This window comes from Scheffersomyces spartinae (genome assembly GCF_019049425.1).
Source record: "Scheffersomyces spartinae strain ARV_011 chromosome Unknown scaffold_7, whole genome shotgun sequence".
NCBI classification, from domain to species: domain Eukaryota; kingdom Fungi; phylum Ascomycota; class Pichiomycetes; order Serinales; family Debaryomycetaceae; genus Lizanozyma; species Lizanozyma spartinae.
Window position 1 is genome coordinate 478,160 of NW_025065054.1, and position 24,763 is coordinate 502,922.

At 39.0% G+C, this 24,763-nt stretch overlaps 16 protein-coding genes across 16 annotated transcripts; 9 read left to right on the top strand and 7 right to left on the bottom strand.

The window, feature by feature from the left end:
* Nucleotides 1-87: 87 nt before the first annotated feature.
* Nucleotides 88-1,833, top strand: CDH1 (Cdh1p; the record flags this gene model as incomplete). Its single annotated transcript, XM_043195386.1, has 1 exon — nt 88-1,833. The coding sequence occupies one exon, from the start codon at nt 88-90 to the stop codon at nt 1,831-1,833; it is 1,746 nt and encodes a 581-aa protein (XP_043050052.1).
* Nucleotides 1,834-2,340: 507 nt separating this feature from the next.
* ARO8 (bifunctional 2-aminoadipate transaminase/aromatic-amino-acid:2-oxoglutarate transaminase) lies at nt 2,341-3,804 on the top strand (the record flags this gene model as incomplete). Its single annotated transcript, XM_043195387.1, has 1 exon — nt 2,341-3,804. One exon carries the CDS (start codon nt 2,341-2,343, stop codon nt 3,802-3,804), a length of 1,464 nt encoding a protein of 487 aa, XP_043050053.1.
* A 327-nt stretch (nt 3,805-4,131) lies between these two features.
* On the top strand, nt 4,132-7,054 carry HIR1 (Hir1p; the record flags this gene model as incomplete). Its single annotated transcript, XM_043195388.1, has 2 exons — nt 4,132-4,168; nt 4,272-7,054. The coding sequence occupies 2 exons, from the start codon at nt 4,132-4,134 to the stop codon at nt 7,052-7,054; spliced, it is 2,820 nt and encodes a 939-aa protein (XP_043050054.1).
* Nucleotide 7,055: 1 nt separating this feature from the next.
* Nucleotides 7,056-7,655, bottom strand: GET1 (GET complex subunit; the record flags this gene model as incomplete). The annotated part of the gene is made up of 1 exon (XM_043195389.1): nt 7,056-7,655. The coding sequence occupies one exon, from the start codon at nt 7,653-7,655 to the stop codon at nt 7,056-7,058; it is 600 nt and encodes a 199-aa protein (XP_043050055.1).
* Nucleotides 7,656-7,844: 189 nt separating this feature from the next.
* On the top strand, nt 7,845-8,780 carry CKB1 (casein kinase 2 regulatory subunit; the record flags this gene model as incomplete). The annotated part of the gene is made up of 2 exons (XM_043195390.1): nt 7,845-8,062; nt 8,147-8,780. 2 exons carry the CDS (start codon nt 7,845-7,847, stop codon nt 8,778-8,780), a joined length of 852 nt encoding a protein of 283 aa, XP_043050056.1.
* Nucleotides 8,781-8,809: 29 nt separating this feature from the next.
* On the bottom strand, nt 8,810-9,409 carry KQ657_004725 (J-type chaperone; the record flags this gene model as incomplete). The annotated part of the gene is made up of 1 exon (XM_043195391.1): nt 8,810-9,409. The coding sequence occupies one exon, from the start codon at nt 9,407-9,409 to the stop codon at nt 8,810-8,812; it is 600 nt and encodes a 199-aa protein (XP_043050057.1).
* Nucleotides 9,410-9,653: 244 nt separating this feature from the next.
* CWC24 (U2-type spliceosomal complex subunit) lies at nt 9,654-10,331 on the top strand (the record flags this gene model as incomplete). The annotated part of the gene is made up of 1 exon (XM_043195392.1): nt 9,654-10,331. One exon carries the CDS (start codon nt 9,654-9,656, stop codon nt 10,329-10,331), a length of 678 nt encoding a protein of 225 aa, XP_043050058.1.
* Nucleotides 10,332-10,523: 192 nt separating this feature from the next.
* MUQ1 (ethanolamine-phosphate cytidylyltransferase) lies at nt 10,524-11,661 on the top strand (the record flags this gene model as incomplete). Its single annotated transcript, XM_043195393.1, has 2 exons — nt 10,524-10,530; nt 10,586-11,661. 2 exons carry the CDS (start codon nt 10,524-10,526, stop codon nt 11,659-11,661), a joined length of 1,083 nt encoding a protein of 360 aa, XP_043050059.1.
* Nucleotides 11,662-11,757: 96 nt separating this feature from the next.
* Nucleotides 11,758-12,018, bottom strand: STF2 (Stf2p; the record flags this gene model as incomplete). The annotated part of the gene is made up of 1 exon (XM_043195394.1): nt 11,758-12,018. One exon carries the CDS (start codon nt 12,016-12,018, stop codon nt 11,758-11,760), a length of 261 nt encoding a protein of 86 aa, XP_043050060.1.
* Nucleotides 12,019-12,763: 745 nt separating this feature from the next.
* On the top strand, nt 12,764-13,630 carry SOD6 (Sod6p; the record flags this gene model as incomplete). The annotated part of the gene is made up of 1 exon (XM_043195395.1): nt 12,764-13,630. One exon carries the CDS (start codon nt 12,764-12,766, stop codon nt 13,628-13,630), a length of 867 nt encoding a protein of 288 aa, XP_043050061.1.
* An 81-nt stretch (nt 13,631-13,711) lies between these two features.
* Nucleotides 13,712-15,160, bottom strand: ATE1 (arginyltransferase; the record flags this gene model as incomplete). Its single annotated transcript, XM_043195396.1, has 1 exon — nt 13,712-15,160. One exon carries the CDS (start codon nt 15,158-15,160, stop codon nt 13,712-13,714), a length of 1,449 nt encoding a protein of 482 aa, XP_043050062.1.
* Nucleotides 15,161-15,356: 196 nt separating this feature from the next.
* Nucleotides 15,357-16,574, top strand: KQ657_004731 (transcription factor IIF subunit; the record flags this gene model as incomplete). Its single annotated transcript, XM_043195397.1, has 1 exon — nt 15,357-16,574. The coding sequence occupies one exon, from the start codon at nt 15,357-15,359 to the stop codon at nt 16,572-16,574; it is 1,218 nt and encodes a 405-aa protein (XP_043050063.1).
* Nucleotides 16,575-16,687: 113 nt separating this feature from the next.
* Nucleotides 16,688-17,145, bottom strand: RPL38 (60S ribosomal protein eL38; the record flags this gene model as incomplete). Its single annotated transcript, XM_043195398.1, has 2 exons — nt 16,688-16,921; nt 17,140-17,145. The coding sequence occupies 2 exons, from the start codon at nt 17,143-17,145 to the stop codon at nt 16,688-16,690; spliced, it is 240 nt and encodes a 79-aa protein (XP_043050064.1).
* Nucleotides 17,146-17,405: 260 nt separating this feature from the next.
* On the bottom strand, nt 17,406-18,230 carry PRP18 (mRNA splicing protein; the record flags this gene model as incomplete). Its single annotated transcript, XM_043195399.1, has 1 exon — nt 17,406-18,230. The coding sequence occupies one exon, from the start codon at nt 18,228-18,230 to the stop codon at nt 17,406-17,408; it is 825 nt and encodes a 274-aa protein (XP_043050065.1).
* Nucleotides 18,231-18,577: 347 nt separating this feature from the next.
* Nucleotides 18,578-20,239, top strand: PEX30 (peroxisome biogenesis protein; the record flags this gene model as incomplete). Its single annotated transcript, XM_043195400.1, has 1 exon — nt 18,578-20,239. One exon carries the CDS (start codon nt 18,578-18,580, stop codon nt 20,237-20,239), a length of 1,662 nt encoding a protein of 553 aa, XP_043050066.1.
* A 421-nt stretch (nt 20,240-20,660) lies between these two features.
* Nucleotides 20,661-21,914, bottom strand: KQ657_004735 (alpha-mannosyltransferase; the record flags this gene model as incomplete). The annotated part of the gene is made up of 1 exon (XM_043195401.1): nt 20,661-21,914. The coding sequence occupies one exon, from the start codon at nt 21,912-21,914 to the stop codon at nt 20,661-20,663; it is 1,254 nt and encodes a 417-aa protein (XP_043050067.1).
* Between the last annotated feature and the right edge of the window lie 2,849 nt (nt 21,915-24,763).

The following is a 24,763-nucleotide window of genomic DNA, read 5'->3' on the forward strand; positions in this document are numbered from 1 at the left end:
CCCGAATTCCTCATTTTACTGCTAGTTCATCACATACGACAAAGTGTTACGTTACTATTAGGTAGTACATTATTAAGCTTTAACTTCATGAACCAACGTACTTCAAAAGGAATCTTTGAGACTCCAAGGTCTCCTTCAAGATCTACAAGAAGTCTAGAGCCTCCTAGACCCGGAGATGGGATCCCTTTACCTTCAACTTCTCCACGACGTCGTCAGGTAATCTTTAGTGACAGACATATACCCAACAGAACCGGAGTTGATCTTCAAGCAGCTTTCAGTTTATCAAATCAAGATGAAATAACACTGTCGTCTCATTCCAGAAATGCTGATAACGAAATTGAATTACGTAAAGAAGAAGAAGCTAATCGAACATTTTCCACAGTATTAAAAGCAGAATTATTTGGTGATAATGTTCCAATGGCTATGGCTAATTTGTCACAACTGAGTCTTCTTTCAAGTTCCCCGATTAAGGCTCCTCCAACCAGAACAGCTCAAAACTTGTCATCCAGCTCAGCCATACCTACATCTCATAATATACCTGGTGGTGGGGGTGAAGATGACTTTCTTGGAGGAGCTGGTTCCTTACTTGGTGGTGGTGATTCTATCAACACTGGTATTATTGGAGGGTTGAACTCTGGTAGAAGAACTCCTCCATTGGATGAGTCTAATAGTACTACAGCATTAATGACATCTGATCAATCAGTGACAAATACTCCTAGAAGGAAAACAAATTTATTTACCTACCAATCTCCTCAGAAAACAAGGCCTATTTCAAGAGACTTACAAAGCGAATTGTTTTCCCTAAGTCCAGTACGACAAGAGTCTCAAAAATTATTATTGTCACCCCAAAAGAAGCCTAGAAACATCTCCAAAGTTCCTTATCGAGTATTAGATGCTCCAGAGCTTCTGGACGACTTTTATTTGAATCTCGTGGACTGGGGCCAACAAGATATTCTTGCTGTTGGATTGGGAAGCAGTGTATATTTATGGGATGGATCTACCCATTCCGTTGAACAGTTGTGTGACTTTGAAGATGAAGATAAGGTTACAAGTTTAAGTTGGATAGAGCTGGGGACTCACCTTGCAATAGGAACAGGAAAAGGGTTGGTGGAAATATGGGATGCCACCAAAATGAAATGTGTTCGAACTATGACAGGACATAACTTGAGAGTAAGTTCACTTGCTTGGAATGAACATGTTTTAAGTAGTGGATCTCGAGACCGGACTATTTTGAACCGTGATGTTCGTATTGAGAGTCACTATGTGAATAAATTTGAAACTCATAGACAAGAAGTTTGTGGGTTGAAATGGAACGTAGAAGAGAATAAGTTGGCTAGTGGAGGGAATGATAATAAGCTTTTCATATGGGATGGATTGAACACTAAACCATTATATTCATTTTCTAATCATACAGCTGCTGTGAAAGCCATAGCATGGTCGCCACATCAAAGAGGTATACTTGCATCTGGTGGAGGAACAGCTGATAAGACTATCAAGACCTGGAACACTTTAACAGGACAAATGATCCATGATGTGGATACAAGCTCACAAGTTTGCAATCTTGTATGGTCCAAGAACTCCAATGAATTGGTATCTACTCATGGATATTCTAGAAATCAAATCATTGTTTGGAAGTACCCTTCAATGCATCAGGTTGCACAATTGACTGGCCATACTTATAGAGTACTTTATTTGGCACTTTCACCTGATGGAGAAACCATAGTTACCGGTGCCGGTGATGAGACTCTCCGGTTTTGGAATGTTTTTGATAAGAACCGGAACAATCAGCCACCGTCTTCGATATTACTCGATGCATTTCTGCAGCTCCGATAGGACACAATCAGTAATAATAGGTTTTCTTACAGCCGATTCGCGTTTAGATACCGTATACAATTATACGCAATGGTATAGGGTATTGTCCGGTAACTATATACGTTACTCTAAGCGAATCCACGTGACATTTGATGGGGACAATAATGGTGATGCTACACAACTGCTACACGTACATTTTGGTGGTGATTAACTCCGTATTCCCCACTTGAAAACCGTTAGGCAATTGCAGTTGTTCCAGGAATGTGCTGTACACTAAAGTGGACGCTTACGGACCTAGTGTTCTGCTAGTACGATAGTCGTGCGGTCGGTCACCACGACGCTTATCGCAGCCACTACCCAAAATAGATGCCGTTCCCGTTGACTCACCGGGGAAGGTGTGCATATAGTACGGTAGTTTTGTCAGACTCATAGTGGGATTTTTCATTATTTAAAGAGTTGATAAGATCCGGTTACTGTTTGTGCGAATCAGCGTCAACTTAATCTTCTATTCCAACCTACCGACCGACTATGACACAATCTCCCAAGGACTTGACACATTTACTTTCTGCCGAAGCTAAGAGTCGAAAGAACTCTCCCTTAAAGGAATGCTTTGTGTACTTTGGCCAACCTGGGTTAACTTTCTTAGGTGGTGGATTACCATTGGCTGATTACTTCCCATACAATAAGATTTCAGCTGAAATCCCAACTCCTGGGTTTGAAGGTGGTATTGGTGCACCAATTACCGAGGCCAACAAAACAGAAATTGAGGTTTATAGACTGAAGGAAAACAATGGTCCTAATCAAATTGAATTGGCTCGTTCTTTACAATACGGTTATACTGAAGGTCATAAAGAGATTGTTGATTTCTTAAAGGAACATACCAAAATGATCCATAAGCCGGTTTATGATGAATGGGATCTTATTTGTACTGTGGGTAATACTGAGGCTTGGGATTCTACTCTCAGAACCTTTACTTCAAGAGGTGATACGATTTTCGTTGAAGAATATACTTTTAGTTCTGCCTTGGAAACAGTTAATGCTTTAGGGGTTCATACATTCCCCGTACCCATTGATGAACATGGTTTAATTCCTGAAAAGTTTGCTACGATTTTGGAAACTTGGGAAGGTCCAATTCCTCGGTTATTGTATACTATTCCAACTGGTCAAAACCCAACTGGTTCATCTGCTTCATTAGAAAGAAGAAAAGCCATTTATGAATTGGCATGTAAGTATGATTTCCTTATTGTCGAAGATGAACCATATTACTTTCTTCAAATGGAAAAATATACCACTGATCTTGAAGCTAGAAAGGCCAGACACGTTCATTCTCATGAAGAGTTTATCAAGGCATTGGTTCCCTCTTATATATCCATTGATGCTGAAGGTAGAGTACTTAGATTAGATTCGTTCTCCAAAGTCATTGCTCCCGGGTCACGTTTCGGGTGGATTGTTGGACAAAAGAAGTTATTGGAACGGTTCCTTCGTTTACATGAAGTCAGCATTCAATGTCCATCTGGGTTCTCTCAATCATTGTTGAATGGGTTATTACAGAGTTGGGGCCAAACTGGTTATTTGGATTGGTTGATTGGCTTAAGAGCTGAATATACTCACAAGAGAGATGTTGCTATTGATAGCATTCATAAATACTTTCCTCAAGAAGTTGTGACTTATGATCCTCCAGTGGCAGGTATGTTTTTCACGGTATCAATTGATACCACTAAGCATCCAAAGTTTGCCACGGATCATAACTCTGATCCAGCCAAGGTTGAAGAGGCTATCTTCCAACAAGCCATCAAGCAAGGATGTTTGATGATACCTGGTTCCTATTTCAAGGTTACTCCACCACCAGACCATAAGTTAACAGTTGTTGATGCTGGTAGTGCGAACCAGATCTTCTTTAGAGGTACTTATGCTGCTGTTCCTTTGGATGCCTTACAAGTTGGATTAGAGAACTTTGGGAAGGCGCTCAGAGTTGAATTTGGTCTTAATTAATTATACATGTCACATTATATATTTCACGTTATATACATCATACTGTATTATTATATATCATATTGTATCGTTGTATACATCATATTGTATCGTTGTATACATGTTATTGTATCGTTGTATACATGTTATTGTATCGTTGTATACATGTTATTGTATCGTTGTATACATGTTATTGTATCGTTGTATACATCATATTGCATCATTTTATACATCATATTGTATCATTGTATGTTGTGTAGTGATAGTGAGAAGTACATCGTGAGAATTATATACACATAACATACAAACATCAACAGGTACCATACTACTAACTCTTGCACCACAATAATGAAGATCATAAAGCTACCGTGGCTTGGTCATAGAGGTACGTATATAATAGTACATGCTGTATCACTGTATCACTGTGGTACAGGATATCTGTATCTGCTACTCTACGCCTACTGTATAGCTCATACTAACGACTTTAGCGGAGAATAAAAAGGTGGAATGCTACTCCATCAGCATCAACAACGATGGAACAAGATTGGCCAGTGGAGGATTGGACGGCACAGTTAAGATGTGGGATACTTCAACAGTTTTATCGTTTAGTAGAGGTACCAGTGGTAATACTTCCAATGACTTATATCGACCATTATGTTCTATGAGTAGACACAATGGAGTGGTCACTAGCGTAAAGTTTTCTCCTGACGGCAGATTTCTTGCCAGTGGATCTGATGATAAGATAGTGTTGATCTGGGAAAAGGATGAAGAACAACAAAACAGACCCAGGCAGTTTGGTGAAGCAGAACAAGATTTGGAGCATTGGACAGTCAGAAAGAGATTGGTGGCCCATGAAAATGATATACAAGATATCTGCTGGTCACCTGATGGGTCCTTATTGGTTACTGTGGGGTTGGACCGGTCCATTATGATCTGGAATGGACTGACGTTTGAACGGATCAAGAGATATGACATTCACCAGTCAATGGTTAAAGGTGTGGTGTTTGATCCAGCTAACAAGTACTTTGCCACTGCTTCGGATGATAGAACAGTAAGGATCTTCAGGTACTATAAGAAGTTGAATGACTTCAATAGTTATGAGTTCCAAATAGAACACATAGTCATTGATCCCTTCAAGAAGTCACCCTTGACATCTTATTTCCGGAGAATGTCTTGGTCACCTGATGGTCAACATATTGCCGTCCCCAATGCTACCAATGGTCCTGTTACGTCTATAGCTATTATCAATAGAGGTAATTGGGACACAGATGTTTCATTAATTGGTCATGAAGCTCCTTGTGAAGTTTGTTCCTTTTCCCCGAGACTATACGATACTTGTACTACTGCAAAGAATAACGAACGTCAACTAATAACAGTGGTGGCTACTGGTGGTCAGGATAATACCCTAGCTATATGGAGTACTAGCTCAAGCAAACCATTATTGGTGGCAGAGGATATTGTTAGTAGCTCCATAACCGATATCTGTTGGTCTCCTAATGGGTTGGCCATGTATCTAAGTTGTTTGGATGGTTCAATCACTTGTATTGTGTTTGAAGCGAATGAATTGGGTACCGTTGTTAGTCTGGAAGTAAATGATCTTCAATTACATCGTTATGGTACCGATAGAGAGTCTACGGTGTTTCCTGAAAGTGTTGATCAACTTATATTAGAAGAAAAGGCTGGTCTTATGGAGAGAAAGAACCAGGAAGACACAGGTACAGCAGTTTCTGTATCTGTTCCCGTTCCTGTTGCTGTTGCCGCTAGTAGTACTCCTGCTGCACCTGCTACTGCACCCACTGCCGCCCCTGCTCCGGCTCCGGCTGCTACTTTGACTGCTAAACAAGTTCAGAAACTTACCCAAAGTATGGTCATCACCAAATCTGGGAAGAAACGAATAACTCCTATATTGGTATCTTCAACACAAACACCTTCTTCTTCTTCTTCAGTATCATCAACTACCACTTTTTCAAATAAGATTACCAAGAATGGAGTGAAAAAACTCTCTCAACCTTCCTATTTCCTTCCTAAGTTTGGACTACAAACTGCTGTCCATGGATATAAACTAAAGAATGATGGCAACGAACAAAAGAGACCAGAAGATGATCATCAAGATAACGATAACGAAGATATGGCTATTGACGAAGCAAATACCAATTTAAACCAACAACAGCACAACTATATCTCTGAATCTACTTTGAAGAGACAACGAAGCAAATTAAAGCGCATTGCTATGGAAATGAAGTATCCTCAAGTGTTTAAGCAAATCACCAATTTACCTGAAGGGTTGTTCAACAATCTGCAATTACTCAGCAATGAAGTGAGTAAGTTATTGGAATCTTTCAACAAGGAAATGGTTGTGGAGGGTATCAATCCCTTGATGTTAGAACTTGATGAAGATTTACTCTTTTCAGTGGTATTAAATAAAGTTAATCATAAAACCATTGATTCCCAAGAATGGATAACTTCTTCTATTGAAGTCAGAAATGGTCAATCTTGGAGCAGCTTTGATGAAAATGAAGATATCATTGATTCAAATGATCGTATTGATTTCCAAGACCCTACAGTTGTGATGGTATCAAATTCAATCGATAAGATTAACCGGAAGTTTGTGCTACATTTCCCCTATAGAATCCAACATGCTTATCCTGTTGTGGTTGAAGATATACTCAAATATTATGTTTTAGTTTCCTTTGGAGGGAGTGTTCAGATCATTAAAGCTGATAGTGGGAACTATTTGTGTCCCAGTATTGAGCTTGGTGATAATGTGGTTTTAGTCAAGAATAATGGACCGTATTTGATGTTGGTTAGTGGTAAAGGGCTTGTGTATTCTTGGAAACTTGATGATTGTCAATATCGAATTAAAAAGGTATGCAATGGAGTTTCCTTGGCTACAATTGTTAACTATTCAATGGATATACCCACCTCTAAGGGCAGCACCTCATTGATATCACCGAATATAAAGGGAATCAGTATATGCTCTGATGGTTCACCTTTGGTATTACTTGATTCTAATTTGAACATTTATAAGTTTAACATTGGGATGAAATGTTGGACAAAGGTCATTGATTCATGGTACTATCTTGGGTCCAGAACCACAACCATAGCCCCAGATGGAGTTGTCTTACCACGAATAGTGAATAATCTGATTCGAGATCATAGTGATCGTATAACCAAAGGACTAAAGGTTCCGTATACATTTACTGAAGATAATAAGGAATTGAAAATTAGTATGGAACAGAGATTACTTGAGCAAAAGGAGTTCTTATATTAACCTATTTGTTATTTTTATTATTGACGGCTTCTTCTTTAGATGGAGCACTGACTGATGGCTTCAAAGGAAACGACACCAAGAAGATTACAGATGAAATCACCTGGTTAACAGCAAACATCCATACCGACATTCCAACCGCACCAGTTAACCCAAAAGGTAAAGCCAAAGCCCATTCCAAAGGGTATGGTAAAACACCTGAAGGTAAATAAAACAATAAGGATTTCCGGTACCAGACTCTACAGAACCAAATGGGGATGGTTATTAAAATGGTGAATATCCAATCGATCAACTTGTTAACTTTAGTTCTGTCTATATTCACTTCCAGTTGTAATTGGGTGATTTCGGTGGATAACTTGTCGGCTTTCCTATTCAATTTGGTCCATTTGGCATATTCATCTTGGGCGCTAATGGCTTTCTTTTCCTTGTTGATAGCAATCAATTCTTGTTTCTTATCGTGCAACTTGACATGGGTCCCACCCTTGACGGTTTTCATATAAACCATCCATGCTAAGTTGTGGAGGGACGGTTTCCCTGCGGTTGACACTATGGCTTTGGCCGTGAGGAACCACACCACAAGAAGAAGTATGGAATAAGGTGTCATCGTATGGTAGTAGTATGACGTACAGAGTGGGATACGCCAGTAGTACTCTACTACTATGTCACTACTACTACAGCACTTTAGTGAACTGTCCCGCTCTTTTGATTCGTGCACGACGAAAACTTTTCATCAACAGTTTAAGGAGAATCACTTAATTAAGTCGTACCCTTATCGTCTCAAAGCATCATCATCATGGCCAGTGAAGGAGAAGAAGACTACGTACCATGGATCCGACAATTTTGTAAGCTGTTTGGACACGATTACTTTGTTGCCGTATCGCATGAATTTATTGAGGATGACTTCAACTTGACGGGACTCTCATCACAAGTGCCTTATTATAAAGAAGCTCTTTATACGCTTTTGGATTATCAAGTTGACACCATTGAAGACGTTAAGAACGGAGGAGATTCGTCTAATAATAATAATAATAATAATAATAATAATAATAATAATAATAATAATAATACCACCACCACTACTACTTCGAATAATAGTAATAATAAAAATAATAATAATACCAAACCGGGGAAACCAAAGCATGAATTGCCCAATCGGGTTATCTTGGACAGTTCAGCTGAATTGCTTTATGGACTTATTCATGCTCGTTACATTGTGACCAAGGCTGGATTAACGGAGATGGCCGGTAAGTTTGAGCGCAATGAGTTTGGAAGTTGTCCGCGGTACTATTGTGATTCTATGCATTTAATCCCCGTGGGACCTCTGGATATATCTGGTCAAGAAACAGTCAGATTGTATTGTCCATGTTGTAATGATACATATGTACCCCAATCACTGAGGTTTTTAAACATTGATGGGGCCTTTTTTGGAACGACATTTCCAGGGTTGTTGGTACAAATGTTCCCTGAGATTGAGAATCAATGTCGCATACGGTTGAATAAATACAAGAATGAAGAATTTGGTTTACGATTATTTGGGTTCAGAATCAACGAGAAAAGTATGAGTGGGCCTCGGGTAAAATGGTTAAGAGCGGTCCCGGAAACGGCTGATGAAATAGCTGAATATGATAAATGTGAATTGCGATTGCCCTGGGGTGAAGGTGATGATGCGGATGAAGAGATTGAAGATGACGAAGAAGATGATGACGATAAGACCATGGCAAGCGAGTAATACATAATTCTATGTAGTATAATTAGTATTTAATGAGTTAAATGAATAGATTTCCCTGGCTCCCAATCACGGATGGCATTACTAATATTGACCCAATACTTCAAGGCAATGGCTTCCATTATCAAATGGTCCCAATCAATGGGATTAGCTGCTAATAACTTGTTGATGGTGGTTTCACTTTGATTGATCCGTTCATTATTCTCTTCACTCAATTGGTCAAGATCAGATTCCGTGTTGGCCAACTCCAAGGACTCGTGCGCTTCCATTACTGCCATTAGCATCTCCTTATAGGCAATGGATGCTTGAGGTGATGTCCCTTGAACCTCGGCTATATATTTTTTGGCAATGTCGTCTTCGGTAATGTCGACTTTGGAGGGATGATTTAGTTGTATGAAATGAGCCACTCTTAAATAGGGGTTCCTTATGATTTGATATGCTCTATTGATGAGTGCTGAAACGTCCTTATCTCCATTGGCCGCAATGTCAGGATGGGATTGGCTTTGAATGGATCTGAACTCTCTTCTGAGACTTCGTTCGTTGATCGAGAACCCATCGGCGGGAGGTCCTCCTTTGGGGAAGGATTTGGGGAATAAAGCGAAATACGATGGTGGCAGCGTGGTGATCGCCATGGCCAATCGTCTTATATTCATTCGAATCATGATATAACAGACGGAACACTATGAGAGAGTAAGAACAGAAGTACTTATCATAGTAATGTCGGTCACACTAGTTGAGTTCATTGGGGCTGGTGCGACATTTCGGTCGCTACTGCATATACCCCACGTTTTGGCGATGACTCAAATCAAATGGGCTGTACATTATTAATAGAAGGACTATCATGAATGTCATAAAGTCACGACATTTATCCATACAATGGTAGAGAAACGAGGCTTTAAGAAACGGAAGCAGTTGGGCAAAGGCAAACGACATAAAGAGTTGGCAAATGATGACCATAAAGATCCGGAGAAAGAAGACTATCTCGAGTCGGAGAATCATGACCTTGAAGACGTTACCAAGGACGCGATAAAAGATGCCCATAATGATGATAAAGACACTGATCCAGATGCTCAACTAGTTAAGAAACGGAAACCAAATGGACCCTCTAATATTTCCAGTTTCTCTTCCGATAGCCCTGGTCCAGAGATGCTCGCGTTAACAAATGCTCATGGACCAAAGAATATCCGCACCACTACAATCACAGACTTCCAACCGGATGTATGTAAAGACTTTCTTCAAACGGGCTATTGCGGTTACGGGGACACGTGTAAGTTCATTCACGTTCGAAACGAATCCACTCAGAAGAAGCCTGTGCGAAGAGATTGGGAGATCTCCACCAGCAAACCATCATCAGAGGGAGACATTGGTGGTAAAGAATTACCCTTTAAATGTGCTGTGTGCAAGAAAGACTATGATCAACCAGTGGAGACTAAATGCAGTCACGTGTTCTGTAAGAAGTGTTTTATGGATCGATATAAGAAGGGTAAGACAAGATGTTATATTTGTCAAGAAGAAACCAATGGCATAATATCACCGTATAAAGTAGACAAGTAATACATAGGACTTTATTCTATGCTCATATATACGCTTTCGTGCTGAAATTTACGTTGACTCATATATTATTTTGAATCGGACTGTATAGATTTCAGAATGGTAATCAAAGTGGTTCTTTAACGATGTATGAAAGACCAAAAGGCATAGAACAGTGTAAGATCTGGATCGATGGATGCTTTGACTTTGCCCATCATGGTATGTGCAAGTGTGAAATGAACTGATCGTATACTGAGCTTGTACTAACTTCTGTCCAGGCCACGCTGGTGCAATGCTCCAAGCACGTCAATTAGGTAAGGAACTTTATGTTGGAGTCCATTCAGATGAAGACATTTTAGCCAATAAAGGGCCTACGGTTATGCGGTTAGATGAACGTATTTGTGCTGTTGATGCCTGTAAATGGTCTACTGAAGCTGTCCCTGATTCCCCCTATGTAACTGAACCCTTATGGATGGACAAATACGGATGTAAATATGTCGTTCATGGTGACGACATTACTACTGATGCTAATGGGAATGATTGCTACCAAGAGGTAAAGGATATAGGACGTTTTGTTGTTGTCAAAAGAACTCCAAATATCTCTACTACTGATTTGGTTGGTCGTATGCTCTTGTTATCCAAAACCCATCACTATCGTAAGCTTATAGGAGAAGGAGACATTGAATCTCACCCGTTATTGTCACGTGACAATATCATTAGATTTCAACAGTATGCTACTGATTCCACAGGGTTGGCTCCAGGAAGTGGAGTATATGTGTTTAACGGCACTAATGTCACTAAATTGGTGGCACCAAAAGATGATCTCAGTGCTAATGTTGCTAATGTTAATTATGTGGACGGAGGGTTTGATTTATTCCATCCTGGTCACGTCGAAGCCTTACATGAGATAAAGAAAAGATACCCAACCACGCCTTTGATCGTGGGGATACACGACGATGCTACCATTAACTCTGTGAAGGGCTTGAATTACCCCATCATGAATATGTTGGAAAGATCTTTATGTGTGTTACAGTGTAAATATGTTGATGGAGTGGTGTTAGGGGCTCCGTATGAACCAACCATTGAGTTTATTAGCATATTAAAGGATCAATTGAACATTAATGTCGTCAAATTGTTCCACGGTCCAACTCCAATTAGAAATCATGCCTATGATAAGCTTAAAGATCTTTTAGAAGAAATTGGTCCTCATGCTTACGATGAAATGAATACGGAGTTTATTGTCCGCCGTGTTCTTGATAATCGTAATGCCTATGAAGAAAGACAACGGAAAAAAGGTTGGAAGAGTGAACTAGAGTTGAAACTACAACAAGAAGAAAAGTCAAATATGTCGTAATATTTATGTCGTCTAAAAACTAAATGTCGTGATATATTTATTTCGTTATATTGATTCGTAGCTATCGTATATCATACTTTCGTATCTTTCGTAATTTTAGTTGAGCAACTTGGCATCAACTTCCGTTTCAACACGGTCCATCATATCTTCATGTTCTTGATGGTTTGAGTTTCTTCTTTGTGACTTGTTATACAACAAATCATCAACATCAATTTCATCACCGGGTCTTCCCCAGTTGTGGTTACCAGCACCTTCCTTCTTGGTCTTGGTTGGATCGGTGTTTGAGTGTCCGTTATGGGTGAACCACTTGGGCTCGGATTTAGATTCATGGACTGTCCATTTGTTGGTTCTGGACATATTATAGTTTAATTGATAAATTTGAGTTCGTTTGTTTATATTACTAAGTTCTATAAAGACAAAAATGTATTGTTGAATTCAATGGTGGGGAGGTTGGGGTCCCCTATTTATACCCCTTGTGAATCGTGGGGTAATTTCACAGTCGTGCGACGCGCAAATGGTAGCAATGGCCGTCTTTTTGAAATCTCACGCGATTAAAGTGTTAGTCACCACTAATTATGAATGACATTTAGTGTCGTCATGGAAACCTACGACAATAGTTAAAATTTAAATATATAGGAGTTTATTTTGGTACTAATGGTAGTCACTGCTGCACACATTATATACATATACAAACTCTAGTGTGCTTCATAGTGTACTACTTAAAGCGATACTGCGTTGTACTCGCTTACTCCAGTGTGATCTGATCAAATTATATGCATGAACTGGAACTCCTGCTACATTCAAGTGAATGGTTCTAGAACGTTCTAATCAATAGATTACTTCTCATCATGGATGGTTGATCTTCTTTCTGCTCATTGACTTGTTCACAGCCGTAATCAGCCATAATACAGCCATCAATAATGTGTCCCTATCCAGAGGTCCCAATCCCCCACCATATATAACTGATGTTCGTGACCTGTATATAATCTCCGTCCAAGTATATAAACGAATTGCTGCAAAAGTTTACCGCTCAAAAATAAATGCATACTCTTCTTCTCCTCTCTGCATCCTAATATCCTACTGATTGACACGTGTATAGATCATGAAGTTCACTACACCACTCAGCGTTGTTCCAATTGTTATGGGAACAGCTATGGCCAGTCAAGCGCCTAAAGTATCCACCAATCCCGACAAAGCAATTGCTATTGCTGACTTCCCACAAGGCGGCAATAGTCAAAAGACCTTAGGGAATGTTATCTTTTACACCAAGAAAAACAATGAGGTTAAGGTTCATGTTGATATGACAGGGTTACCTGCTATGAATGGGCCCTTTCAATATCATATCCATGAATATCCCATTGGCGCCAATGGAGATTGTGAATCCACAGGACTTCATTTTAATCCTTATGGAGCAACTCCAGATTGTAGTCTGCAACCAGATGATTCTTATTGTCAAGTTGGAGATTTATCGGGTAAACATGGTTGGATTAATACCACATGTTTTGAAACCAAATATTATGACCCTTACTTATCTTTAGATCCTAATTCTCCTGCTTATGTTATTGGTAGATCTGTTGTGTTCCATTATGCAAATTTAACCAAATTTGCTTGTGCAGATATCGTACCACTCTCCAAGCAAAAGTTGACGTCCCTTGATAATGCCGCCATGGAAAAAGCCAATGAATACATGGCTGGTCAACTTGAAGGAGTAACAATTGGTGATGATAAAAGTCCACAAGTCCAATTAGAGAGAAGAAATTTGGATACTTTTGTTGATGATGATATGACTTCTTCAAAGAAATGGAACCCAAAGAATTCAACCATTCCAAAGCATAATTATTCTAATAATTCAAATGCTTCTTTAAATCATTATGAATCTTCAATTTATGATGATAGTGGTTCAAAATCAGGAAATAATGCTGGTATCATTCCTTATATGATATCGGGTATTCTTTTTGCCTTATTTTAAAAGTCTCACGATTCAAATCATGACTTCATCTCCTTTTCTCTTGGCTAAAACTTCTTCTCTTTGCTATCTTAACTTAACTTGCTAATAAAGTGACATTGTAGACCGCAGTAGTATACTTAGTCCAAAAGCTCTTATAGCATTTATAACCATTCGCTTACCTTCAATGGTCAACTCCATGAACCTGATTTCATAGTCTTCTACTCCTAGTCTCATGATGATGGTCAAGGTATCAAATATACCTTCAGTAGTGCACTGATAAAGGTACTCCAACGTACCAAATCCAGGCGAAACCAAGGGAATTTCTCTTCCAGATATCAGCAGATCCATTCCAAGAATACGGCATATCTTTTTATGTAATTCATCAGCCTTCTTATAGGTTTTTGGGTTCCCATAAACATCTGTTGAAGATTCAATTAATTCTTTACCGTTAAATTGTGATTCTTCATAAGTCTCTGGGAACTTGCTATAATCAAGAACTAATGATGATGATGGTTTAATGCTAAAGAGTTTCCCATCAGAAACGTACTTTTCAATTTTATTCAATGGGAAATAAGTTTGAGTAGTCAAGTCTAAGATTTCTCCACCAAATTTCAGTTTATAATTCATTTTCACACAATCAGCAATGTAATACCCTAAATAGTAATACCCTAAATCCAATGCCTTACAAAGTAAGATATCCCTTAGACCGGAAACGGTTCCTAAGGATAAATGTGCATAATCAGGATCCCAAATGAAATATACTGAAGAGATCCCGGTTGGAAGGAAATCTAAGACAGAAATAGCTATAAGCTTATCATGCAAGTAATAACATTCATGAATTGCGCCCAAAGGTTTGATATTATTAGGATTAGGAACCTTGCCTGTTGTAAGATCGTAATTCTTTAGCCAATTGTTTAAGTATTCAAATTGAGCAGCCTGGTGTTCGGGTGTCCTGTTAGTTACATCAGTGAAGGGTTTTGTACATAGAAATCGTTCAAATTGACTAGTAGAAACGTCTTCTGGTTCGTCATTATGAACATGGATCTGATACTTCTTGTAGAGACGATATTTCTCTTCGGTTAAGTCTGCTTCTTCAAACACCGTATGGAAAGTATCATCAAGATGTTGTTGTTCTTGGTATGCCAACCACAGTAAAGTCAAGGGACCCTTACCTCTTTTGGAAGCTGAATCATCATCACCAGAAATGGTTTTGACAAACTTATTGAGTGCTTTACGATGATTCTTGTGCATCTTCAAGTACTGTGAGTTGGTTCGTATGGTGTAAGATCGACAACAACTACGAAGAAGATCATTCTTATAAAGGTAATCCCCACTTCTTCTGAATCCCTTATTGATAAGTTCATCATAGATCTGACACGTCATACCTCCAGTCACCATGCCCAAAGAGGCGTGCTCTGGTTTATATACTTTGGGGTCTCGTATATTCTGTTGAGCCTGTTCTGATTTGAGTGCACCAAAGTCCTTCTTGGTTCCTGAGCAATAGCCGCATCTTGGAGACTTGTGATATACAGGGAAAGAGAACACCGACATAATGGAATCACTCTGATAAAGGAATCACTCTGTTAGAGGTAGTACACTAGAAGTACCTTACTGTTTAGTACGTATTTGTATGGTAAATCCTGTATATATGAGTATCTCCTATCTGCAGTACACTTACCTCAGTCAAATCAAAAGACCATCCGTGCCTGTTCTTAGCAACAGTGGCATACTCTGTCAACTGTCTGTGATGAGCACTAAATCCGTCAGTCCAAAGAAGACAGACAGACCGCTTAAGACGGAGTCTGAAGTGAGCGTTAATGCCGACACCAACGAAGACCAAGACCATGCACTTCTTTCAGATCCCGAAGACTATCTTGAAGATAACGAGTCCCTAGATATGAACCTAGCCAATGGTGACCAGAAGATATGGTTAGTGCGGTTGCCGCGTTATTTAGCCGATAAATGGTCCAACACTGAAGAAATGTCCGGGAAGCAATTGGGTCGAGTCAAGATTAGAAACGTTCCAAGCAGTAGCAGTGCTGGTGCCAGTGCCAGTGGTAGTGGTAACGGCAAGAAGTTACAAGTTAAACTTTTGCTTAATAATGAAAACGGAGAATACAATCAAATACCTCAAGAATACGACATTTCTATTCTAAATACTCAGGTGAAGAACTCGTATGTCTTTAGTGAAGAGAATTTAAAGAAGTTCAAGCAAGAATTGACGGAAGTGGCTCAATTACCTGAACAACCTCAATTACAACCCACAGAAAGTAATAAGAAGGGACTTAAGAATAAACCTCAAGCTGGAGGTAAGAAGCCGTATAGATTTTTCAGAGTTCAAAAGAATCGCTTGGGTGCTGATGGTCAGCCAGTTAAAAAATATGTACCATTTGTCAAAACTATCCCCAAAAAGACTGCTTTAATTGGGAAAATCTGTCATGATTGTCAGATTGTCCCCAGTAAAAGTGATTCCAAATATTCACAAATGCTTTTAAGAAGACAAGAGATCCAAACCAAGCCTCGACCAAAAGTTACGTTACTCGATGAGACTCCTGGGGTTATTCAATCGCAAACTGGACCTTCCATTAAAGGTAATAATACTTCTGCATTCCTTAGATCCACTTTAACCAAAGATAAGAAAGGTGGAGAAGGTAGAGCTATTAGAATGCCCAAAAAGGATTTATTGGATTTATTATTCAGATTATTTGAAGAATATGAATATTGGTCTATGAAGGGTTTAAAGGAAAGAACCAGACAACCGGAATCTTATTTAAAGGAATCATTGGATTCAATTGCAAATTTGATCAAGAAGGGTCCTTATACTTCCAAATATAATTTGAAACCAGAATATAGAAGATTAAGAGATGCAGAAAGAGCTGCAAGACTTGGTTTAGAAGACAATACTGGTGAAGATGAAAAGGAAGATGAAGATGAAGATGATATTGAAATGGAAGATGTCATTTAGTACCTACAGTATAATATTACAGTATAGTAAACTCAAATTGAATTAATATTATGTGTACAAACTCATAAACCTACATGAAACCCAAAACAATATGCATGTAAAAACAGCAGCATTTAGTTCAAAGTCTTGATGGTCAAGCTTGGTGGTAAGGTTTGTTGAACCTTCTTGGCCTTGGAAGCATCGTTGACAACCAAAGTGTATTGGTACTTGGTACCTCTAACCTTGAACTTGGTTTGCTTGATAACCTTACCGTTGGCGTTCAACTTCTTGTTGACCTTGACAACAGCAGACTTGATGTCAGATCTTCTAGCCAATTCGACGAATTCCTTAATGTCCTTGATTTCTCTCTGTTAAATAAAGTTGTTAGTATAATGAATCCAATGATTACCAGAACGATGTATCAACTGGGTTACTTGAAGTTACTTGATGTTACTTGATGTCTTCCGTTATGGAGCCATTTCCTCTAATAATTTTTCACTTGGTTCAGTCGTTCACTCTGTTCATTCGTTCACTCGTTTGCTGGTCCTGGTCCTGGTTCTGTTCCATTCAATCATCTAATACATACAGCCATCTTTGATTATTTGGTTATACAGCGATATCACCAGAATTAGGTACGTGTTAACGAGTTCCTTTTTACTTGTGGTAAAACAAACTGCTCGTCCCACCATCGACAGCCACCACTGGATGGGAACCATCGCCAGAATTTTTTTCACATAATATCCTGCACATCCGTGGAATATTCCGCGAAAGTGACGCTGAGATTTTTAGGGTAGGGCTATTTTTGCTGTCAGTTCACGTGATTAAACGGTACGAAGTACCTGCAATAGCCCTTCAATTAAGTGAACTATAACGACGTTCAGAGAATGATATCAACCGTTTAATTGCAGTGATCCATTTGCGTGTTGTATTGGAGATCATAATATTAGCCGATTTCCCTTCAATTCTCAGGCTAGCACTTCTAGCATGGATACCCACATTCTGTACGCCAATAGGCCATGCAACATTTCCAATACTCAATTTTAAATAGCTTTCATTTGCCTGTAGAAACTGATGGTTTTGAAGTTGATGCACAATTGTTCCAAGAGTTATGATCATTTCTGGTTTCAAGCGATGGGTTCGTAGCTTATAAAGTAATGGAACCATATCTCTTTTAGTCTCATAAAGTATACGAGCTTGCTGCCTGTCAGATTGTAGATCGTTCTCCCATTGGACTATGAGACTTTTGAAGTATTTCCGAAGTTGTAGGTATATTTTATCTGTGTAATTAGCATCTGTTACTTGTTCAATGATCACCGTAACGTCGGTTTCAGCTTCCAAATCCAACTGGAGTTTATAGGCATGTTTCTTTTCTTCACTATGGATCTGCTGACTTAATCGTAGTAACTTTTCCTCTTTAGAAAGTTTATTGAAATTGCAGTCACCATCATTATCAGTATTGTTATTATCACCACCAACCATTTCTTTCCATGTTTTCTCAAGGACATCGTTGTCTATAGCTTCAGTAACTAACAATATCTCCTTGGCTTCAATAGCATCGCTACTGGACTCCTTTAAAGGTGATGCTTCAGGTTCATCTGACTTCTTGAACTCCTTCTCCTTCTTCTTCTTCTTCGTCTTCTTCCGTAGCTCCTTGCCAAAGAGTGCATCAAAGTCCATGTCGCCACAGTCACTGTCACTTATCAGATGTCAATCTCGTACAGCGATCTGGGGCCCCGCACTAATTCGGGTTTTCCCTGTTTGGAATTTTTCTACCAACAAACCAAAGGCAATTATCGGTAGTCGTCACCATCAACAAGACCGGACTCAATTAGACGTGACACATCAAGCTGCTACTAGTAGGTGCTAGGTGTTACATAACATACACCATTGAGACAGTGCTATAGTATAGTACTTATACACTGTGTGCTAATACGAACAAAGTACTACGCCGTGCTATACCCCTGTGTGTGCGCTATACCTTGTGCGCTATACACGTCCTGATATAAGGTATTACATCCTGTTAGATGTCTACAGAAGGTTTAGACCTTGGGGTCAATGTCGCTTCTGACCCCCTGAAAGCTCCACTTTCCTCCACTGCAAAGCTGACGTCCTCGGGCAAAGAGGCCGAAACCGGTGACATCGCCCCCGTTGTGGAGGATGATCAACACTCGGTAACAGCAGAATTAAGAGCCAAGTTTGCCGATGATATCCATTCCAAACCAATCACTCAACCGCAAACATCACCTTTGCTTCTGTCGACTCCCCCCACCGTCTCCAAGTCGTTGGTCAAGTCATACCCCTATCTTTTGGTGCTAAACAAGATTCTATCGATATTGACATGGACAAACGATGATTATTGGGTCAACATCACCATCTTATCGTTATACCTGTTGTTTATCATGTACTTTGAGAATATCATAACTTGGTTTGGTCATTTAATCATCGTGGGTGCAGTTGGTGTCTATGTAGTGTTGAATAATCGGGTTGTGGAAGAAGCAAGTTTACATCCCACGTTAGATGACGTTGTTCAAGTGCTAACCACTACATGTGTCAAAGCAGATATTCTTTTAAGCCCAATTACTACTCTTTCTTTGACTGCTAATGACATCAAACGGTTACTTTTCACCACGGTATTCTTAACTCCAATTTACTTAATTGGTACTTTTCTTATAATAAGGCCTAGGAACATCGTCCTTATCACGGGACTTTATGTTTTATCTTATTATTCAATGTTTTCCAGAGTATGTCGTCGTGTCTTGTGGAAATTGAAGATTGTTAGAGCCTTGTGCTTTTATCTAACTGGTTTAGATTTCCTGCAAGCTAAGAATTCCAATTTATTCTCAGCAGCTTTAGCCAAAGTACAACAGCTGAGTGGTCTTAGCGTTGGTCTTAATAGTGGGAATGGATCTATTGGTAGTGGTGGTGCTAATCCTGTACGGTTTACCTATGTAATCTATGAGAACCAAAGACGTTGGCTAGGTGTTGGATGGACCCTGAATTTATTTTCATATGAAAGAGCTCCTTGGACTGATGAGTTTCTTAATGAAAGTTCATCGATTGAAGATTTCGAATTACCTAATATCGATGATTTACCAGTTGATTCACCTCAACGAATCAGTGGTGCCAAATGGAGATGGGTTGATAAAACTTGGAGACTTGATTTAACTAATGATGGAGCTCTACAATTACCCAGTAATAAAAGATCTAAAACTACTGCTGATCCATCTACTGATGAAGGATACGTTTTCTTTGATAACACGTGGAAAAAACCACTGACTGAAGACACTTTTTCCAAGTATACACGTCGGAGAAGGTGGATTCGTACTGCTGAATTAATCTTTGATCCATCTAGTCCAACTTCAATTCGTCAAACTGGCAGTGGACGTTTACTGAGTCCTGGAGTTAGTCCAACTCGTAGGCAACGTAATTCTATCGATGAAGAAGAAGAAGAGCATCATGGAGATCATGAAGAAGATCATGAAGAAGAACAAGTATCAATAGTTGAAGAACGTAAAGAAGATGATGATGAAAGTAAACATGTTCATGAGGAAGTAGCTACACTTTTATCACAAAACTCCCGTACTTCGACATCATTTTCATCACCCAATGAAGAAGGAATTGGATCTACTTCGAGAAAGAGAAAGAGTTTACGGTTTGATGAAGGTCCGGTTTTAAAATCCGACTAATGCATTCCGATACACACATGTCAATGAATTTAATGTGATAAAGGTTATCGATATCAATGTACAATTTAATTTCAATTTAATAATATGACTGCACAAGATCTGCTAACAATGTTCATAAGAGACCGATACCGGTTTTGTGGATTCGAATAGATTGTTAATTTCTATTGTTTAACAATGGATCAATTATGCTAAAGCCAACGTCAAGGTAGTGTTGCATTGTAGTACATACTACATTACACTATAGTGGATAGAGCATTAGTATAGTATCGTAGAATTGTACCATGGCAGCTAATTAGCACTGTTGCATATAGTACAGTAGTACATATCAAATGGATCCTGGACTTGGTCTTGCTAGTTGTACCTCGCACTTTGAGATCACGGTCCCTGTAGTCACGTGACCTGGTTTCATCATAAGCATGTACTAGGAACTCCATATCTTGATGATGATATCAAATTGTCTGATTTCCTCTTGAGTGTATCTGATCACGTAGTCCTCATAATCGTCTACATGCGTAAATGCACACCAGAAATAACCGGAACAGCCCAAAGACGGATTCTTCTTAAAGCCTCGGCTAGGTTTCTTGAGGAACTTATACTCCACATTATTCGGTATAATGGCACCATTAATCTGCATTGAGCTTTGGTAGTTTTCCTTTAACTCTTCCACAGATTTGAACGTCTTTCTCAAGTGCTTTTGTTTCGCATAGTCCCGTTGCCATGAAGGTTTCTTGCATACCTTCAAGCCACCATTGAGCCATAATAAAGTCTTGTGACTGTCGAAATGAGCTACCTGGGTAGAACAGATCGAATAAAAGTCTTTGTAAATATCGTCTTTTACTACTCCCACGGCACCAGCGGAATTGGAGTTGAATGTGTAATCTTCATTGCCAGCAATTGATTGGCCTAACCAAAATAGCTCTTTATCTCCGTAAATAGGCGAGCTGGTCGCCTTCTTCAACTGTAGGACGGTGGATATTAACAATCCTAACAAATGAGTACTACGCTGTAATACAACCACTCCGCTTTCCATTACATGTTTCTGCTTATGTTTGAAGAAAGCATTGTCCATGGTTATCTCTGTAGCCATCGACAAATTAAATAATTTCCATTCTGCAACAGAGGGAAGTAGTTCTTTATAAAATGATACGTCGCTGGAACTTATGGTCTCACCAATGGCTCTGTCCTTAAAAAAAAGTGCACCTTTTAGTTTACGGCTTTCCATATTCAAGAAATGCTCGGGGGGGACAAAGGGAACTGTGTCGCTGTCCATTAACACCATTTCGTCAAATGAATTGAACAAAGAAGCAATCCATTTATTCGAGAACCGTTTGAACACTTCGATATACAGTGGATGAATAGCCTTAGAAGCGTCAACAAACCATATGTCCTGTAGAGAGTCATCGATGAGAAAGTCCTCACTGATAGTTATTGTCGTTCTCGATGTCCTTATGATCCAGTCTTGTGAACCTTGGGACAAGTCTCCCTTATGTACAATTTCAATGGGTAGCAGGTTTTTCAAGTATCTCAAAACCTTGATCAAGCGTACTACGTCTTCCACTTGTCCTTCTCCCACACTTATGACTATCCCTTGTCCATTTGCTTGATGTATAAATTGGTTCCAAAAACAAGTGCTTATACTATTCTCTTGCAGAAGGTTGTCCTCATTATTGCTCATTATGGGTATCTGCCGAACAATTCCATCCCACCTTTTGTACACTGGAAGTTCTTGAGAAAAGAATGGAAATAGTTTATACTCCACATCATTACACATTCCAATATTTGGAAAATAGTTGTCAACGAAGCATCTCCCATAAGCCCTCAAATAGCCTACTGAAGTCTTAATCTGTTGCTTGGACAAAGTACTATATTTATTGCCTTCAAAGCTATCCAAAGACGTATAGTTGTCTTGCACATATAGTCTTTCAAAGAAGGCTTTGCATTTTTCATTTAGAGACAACTCCTCTAGCTCTTCAGCTGTATACTTCTCTAACAAATATCGATGGAGCGCTTTCGAAGACTGTCGCAGAAGAGAGGCTTCCTGAGGCGAATAATCAAAAATGTATATCAATATCAATAACTGGAGAAATATTCCTATAGCGAACAGCGTCCTTCGCAACGTTATGATTTTCAAAAGTGCCATATTGAATTAATGAAAGTATCTATCCCAAAATTTGGGGGGATTTCATAATCGAGTACTTCTCAATTGCCCAAGTTTTCTTCAAAGTATAGGTTCGGCACGCCTATACTAATTACTTCAAATTGAATCTACCTCACAAACCTTTTTCAAGAATACCAAGTGGTGTAGATAGAGTAAAAATATATCAGACAAGTTTTTCGTAAACAGTTTTGTCATAGAGCTTGAGTACACTGGTAGTACTGCCGATTTAACCGACCTTACGAACTAATGTAGGTCAGGCACCTCTCAACGTAGTGTGAGACTCGATATATGGATTGGGTCTTGTACGACTTGAGGTATTGGTTCAAGTTAGGCGGTTTAGATTTGTAGACTGTCTAAGGATGCAACTGAATTTTATTGTGTAGTAAGTGTTACCTTTTTTGTGCATAGTAGTTGGCTTAATTCTCTAAGCCGTTCTTCAATTAGGAATTCTATTAATAGATGAGAGTCACACCTCACGACGTCTTTTGATACGTCATTCAGCCTTGTTACATTGCTCCTGACCACTCGTGTGGGCACACCTCAGCTCTTGGTTACTATTAACTTAACGAGTTGAATAAAGCTAATCTTCTATTCGGTAACTCAAAATAACAATAGAATAAAGTAACTGTCACTTGGTTATGTATCTGCATATAAATCGCAGGTCCAACTGGTTTATATGAAGGAGATAATATACGAGTGCTTCTTAGACAGTTGTGTCAAAGTATTTGACAGCTTGAAATACGAACAACCAGACTATCACACTTAATTGCATTACCGCTAAGTGAATCGACCTCACAAAAATTATTAAACAATCCCGAATTCGTGTGTATGTATCTCGTATGTTCACTACACCATATTAGTTGTCTTACAATTTGAAATGAGCAAAATTTTGTGTATTCTTTTAAAGTAGTATATCCATTAGGAAGATCATAATCTGTACTACAAAATGTCAGAGTAAGATTAGGAGAAAACCAAGATTGCCCCTATATGAAGGCTTTCTGTATGAGTGTATTTCAGAATCTTCCAGGCGTAGAAGGGAGCTTTATCAAACCCCAAGGGATATCCAACACCACCTTGTATAAAGTCGTGATTACTCCCTTATGTTATGAGTCACGAGGGCCGTCACCAGTTGTTATATCGCTGATCTCCTCCTGTCCCGGCATTTTCAAACTTCAAGCTAGCGTTGGTATTGGATTATAAGCTTCCTTCATTGATTTCAAAAACATAAGTAGGATCTCTTAAAATGATTACATATGCATTGCTAATGTCAATATCCAACATAGCGCTATTGTGAAACTATTTAATATTGGTTTCCAAAACTTTATTTGAACCAATTCGAGTTACATAAAGAAAAAATATACACAAGTCTCTTGAACAACTGTGTCAAAATACTTGAGTTACAATTTGAAATGGGCGAGTTTCTGGCGATCTTACTTATTCACATTACTGCAAATTGAGTCGACCACGAAAGCCATATTTAAGAAGACAAAAGATGCAGTGTGTTAAGCAGAAAGCATACGAGTATCTCGTAGACGATTACGACACAGTGCTTCAGTTACAATTTGGAGTAGGCAAATTTTTGGCTATCACACTTATTGAACTGTGATGATGACCTAATAAACCTCTTTTTATTAATATCAGTGGGGTGACTAGTAAAGAATGTGGTATAGTATTTGGTTACAATCTGAATATGTAATTCTTTGACTCCCTGATATTGTGGCTGTCAATTAGCTGTGATTTGATTTTAACAATATGTACTTGTAAGATGATGGAGATTCGCATGAATTTTCTTCCTTTCTAGTTAAAAACCAACATTGCAAAAACTCAATTGGTAGCCAATTACAACCTTGAAGTTCCAAAACATTGTCTTAGTTTCTCTCATATCTTTAGCCGCGCCTTTAGTTGCTGCAGATGGGGTTATTGGAAAGATTCTTTGGCTAGCTGATGAAGCCAAGGAAGATGAGAGCTCCGTACCAAGTGCTGCAAAGAGATGCACCTCCTGCATTGGTAATTGTGGCCTTTGTATCCCAGGTAAAGGTCAGTGCCATAATCCTAAAGAATGGAGGTCCAAGAATGGAGGTCTCTTCGTAGGCCAATGTGCTGAAGGGTGAATTTAATTTTGCTTGCTAAGCATCCATCGTCCTATTTTCATTGGATTGTCTACCACATTAACCGACTACAAAGTTTTTAGGTATCTAGTTTTCAACAGCAAGCAATCAGGATAAGAAAATCATTTTACGTAGTACAAGTTGATGACATTGGGCGTAATTGGTTTTAATGTAGAACTAGGCGAGATCTAAAGAGCCACTGAAGAGTATGCAGGTGTACACCAAAAGACAGATAATACATACCTTTGCTAATAATGT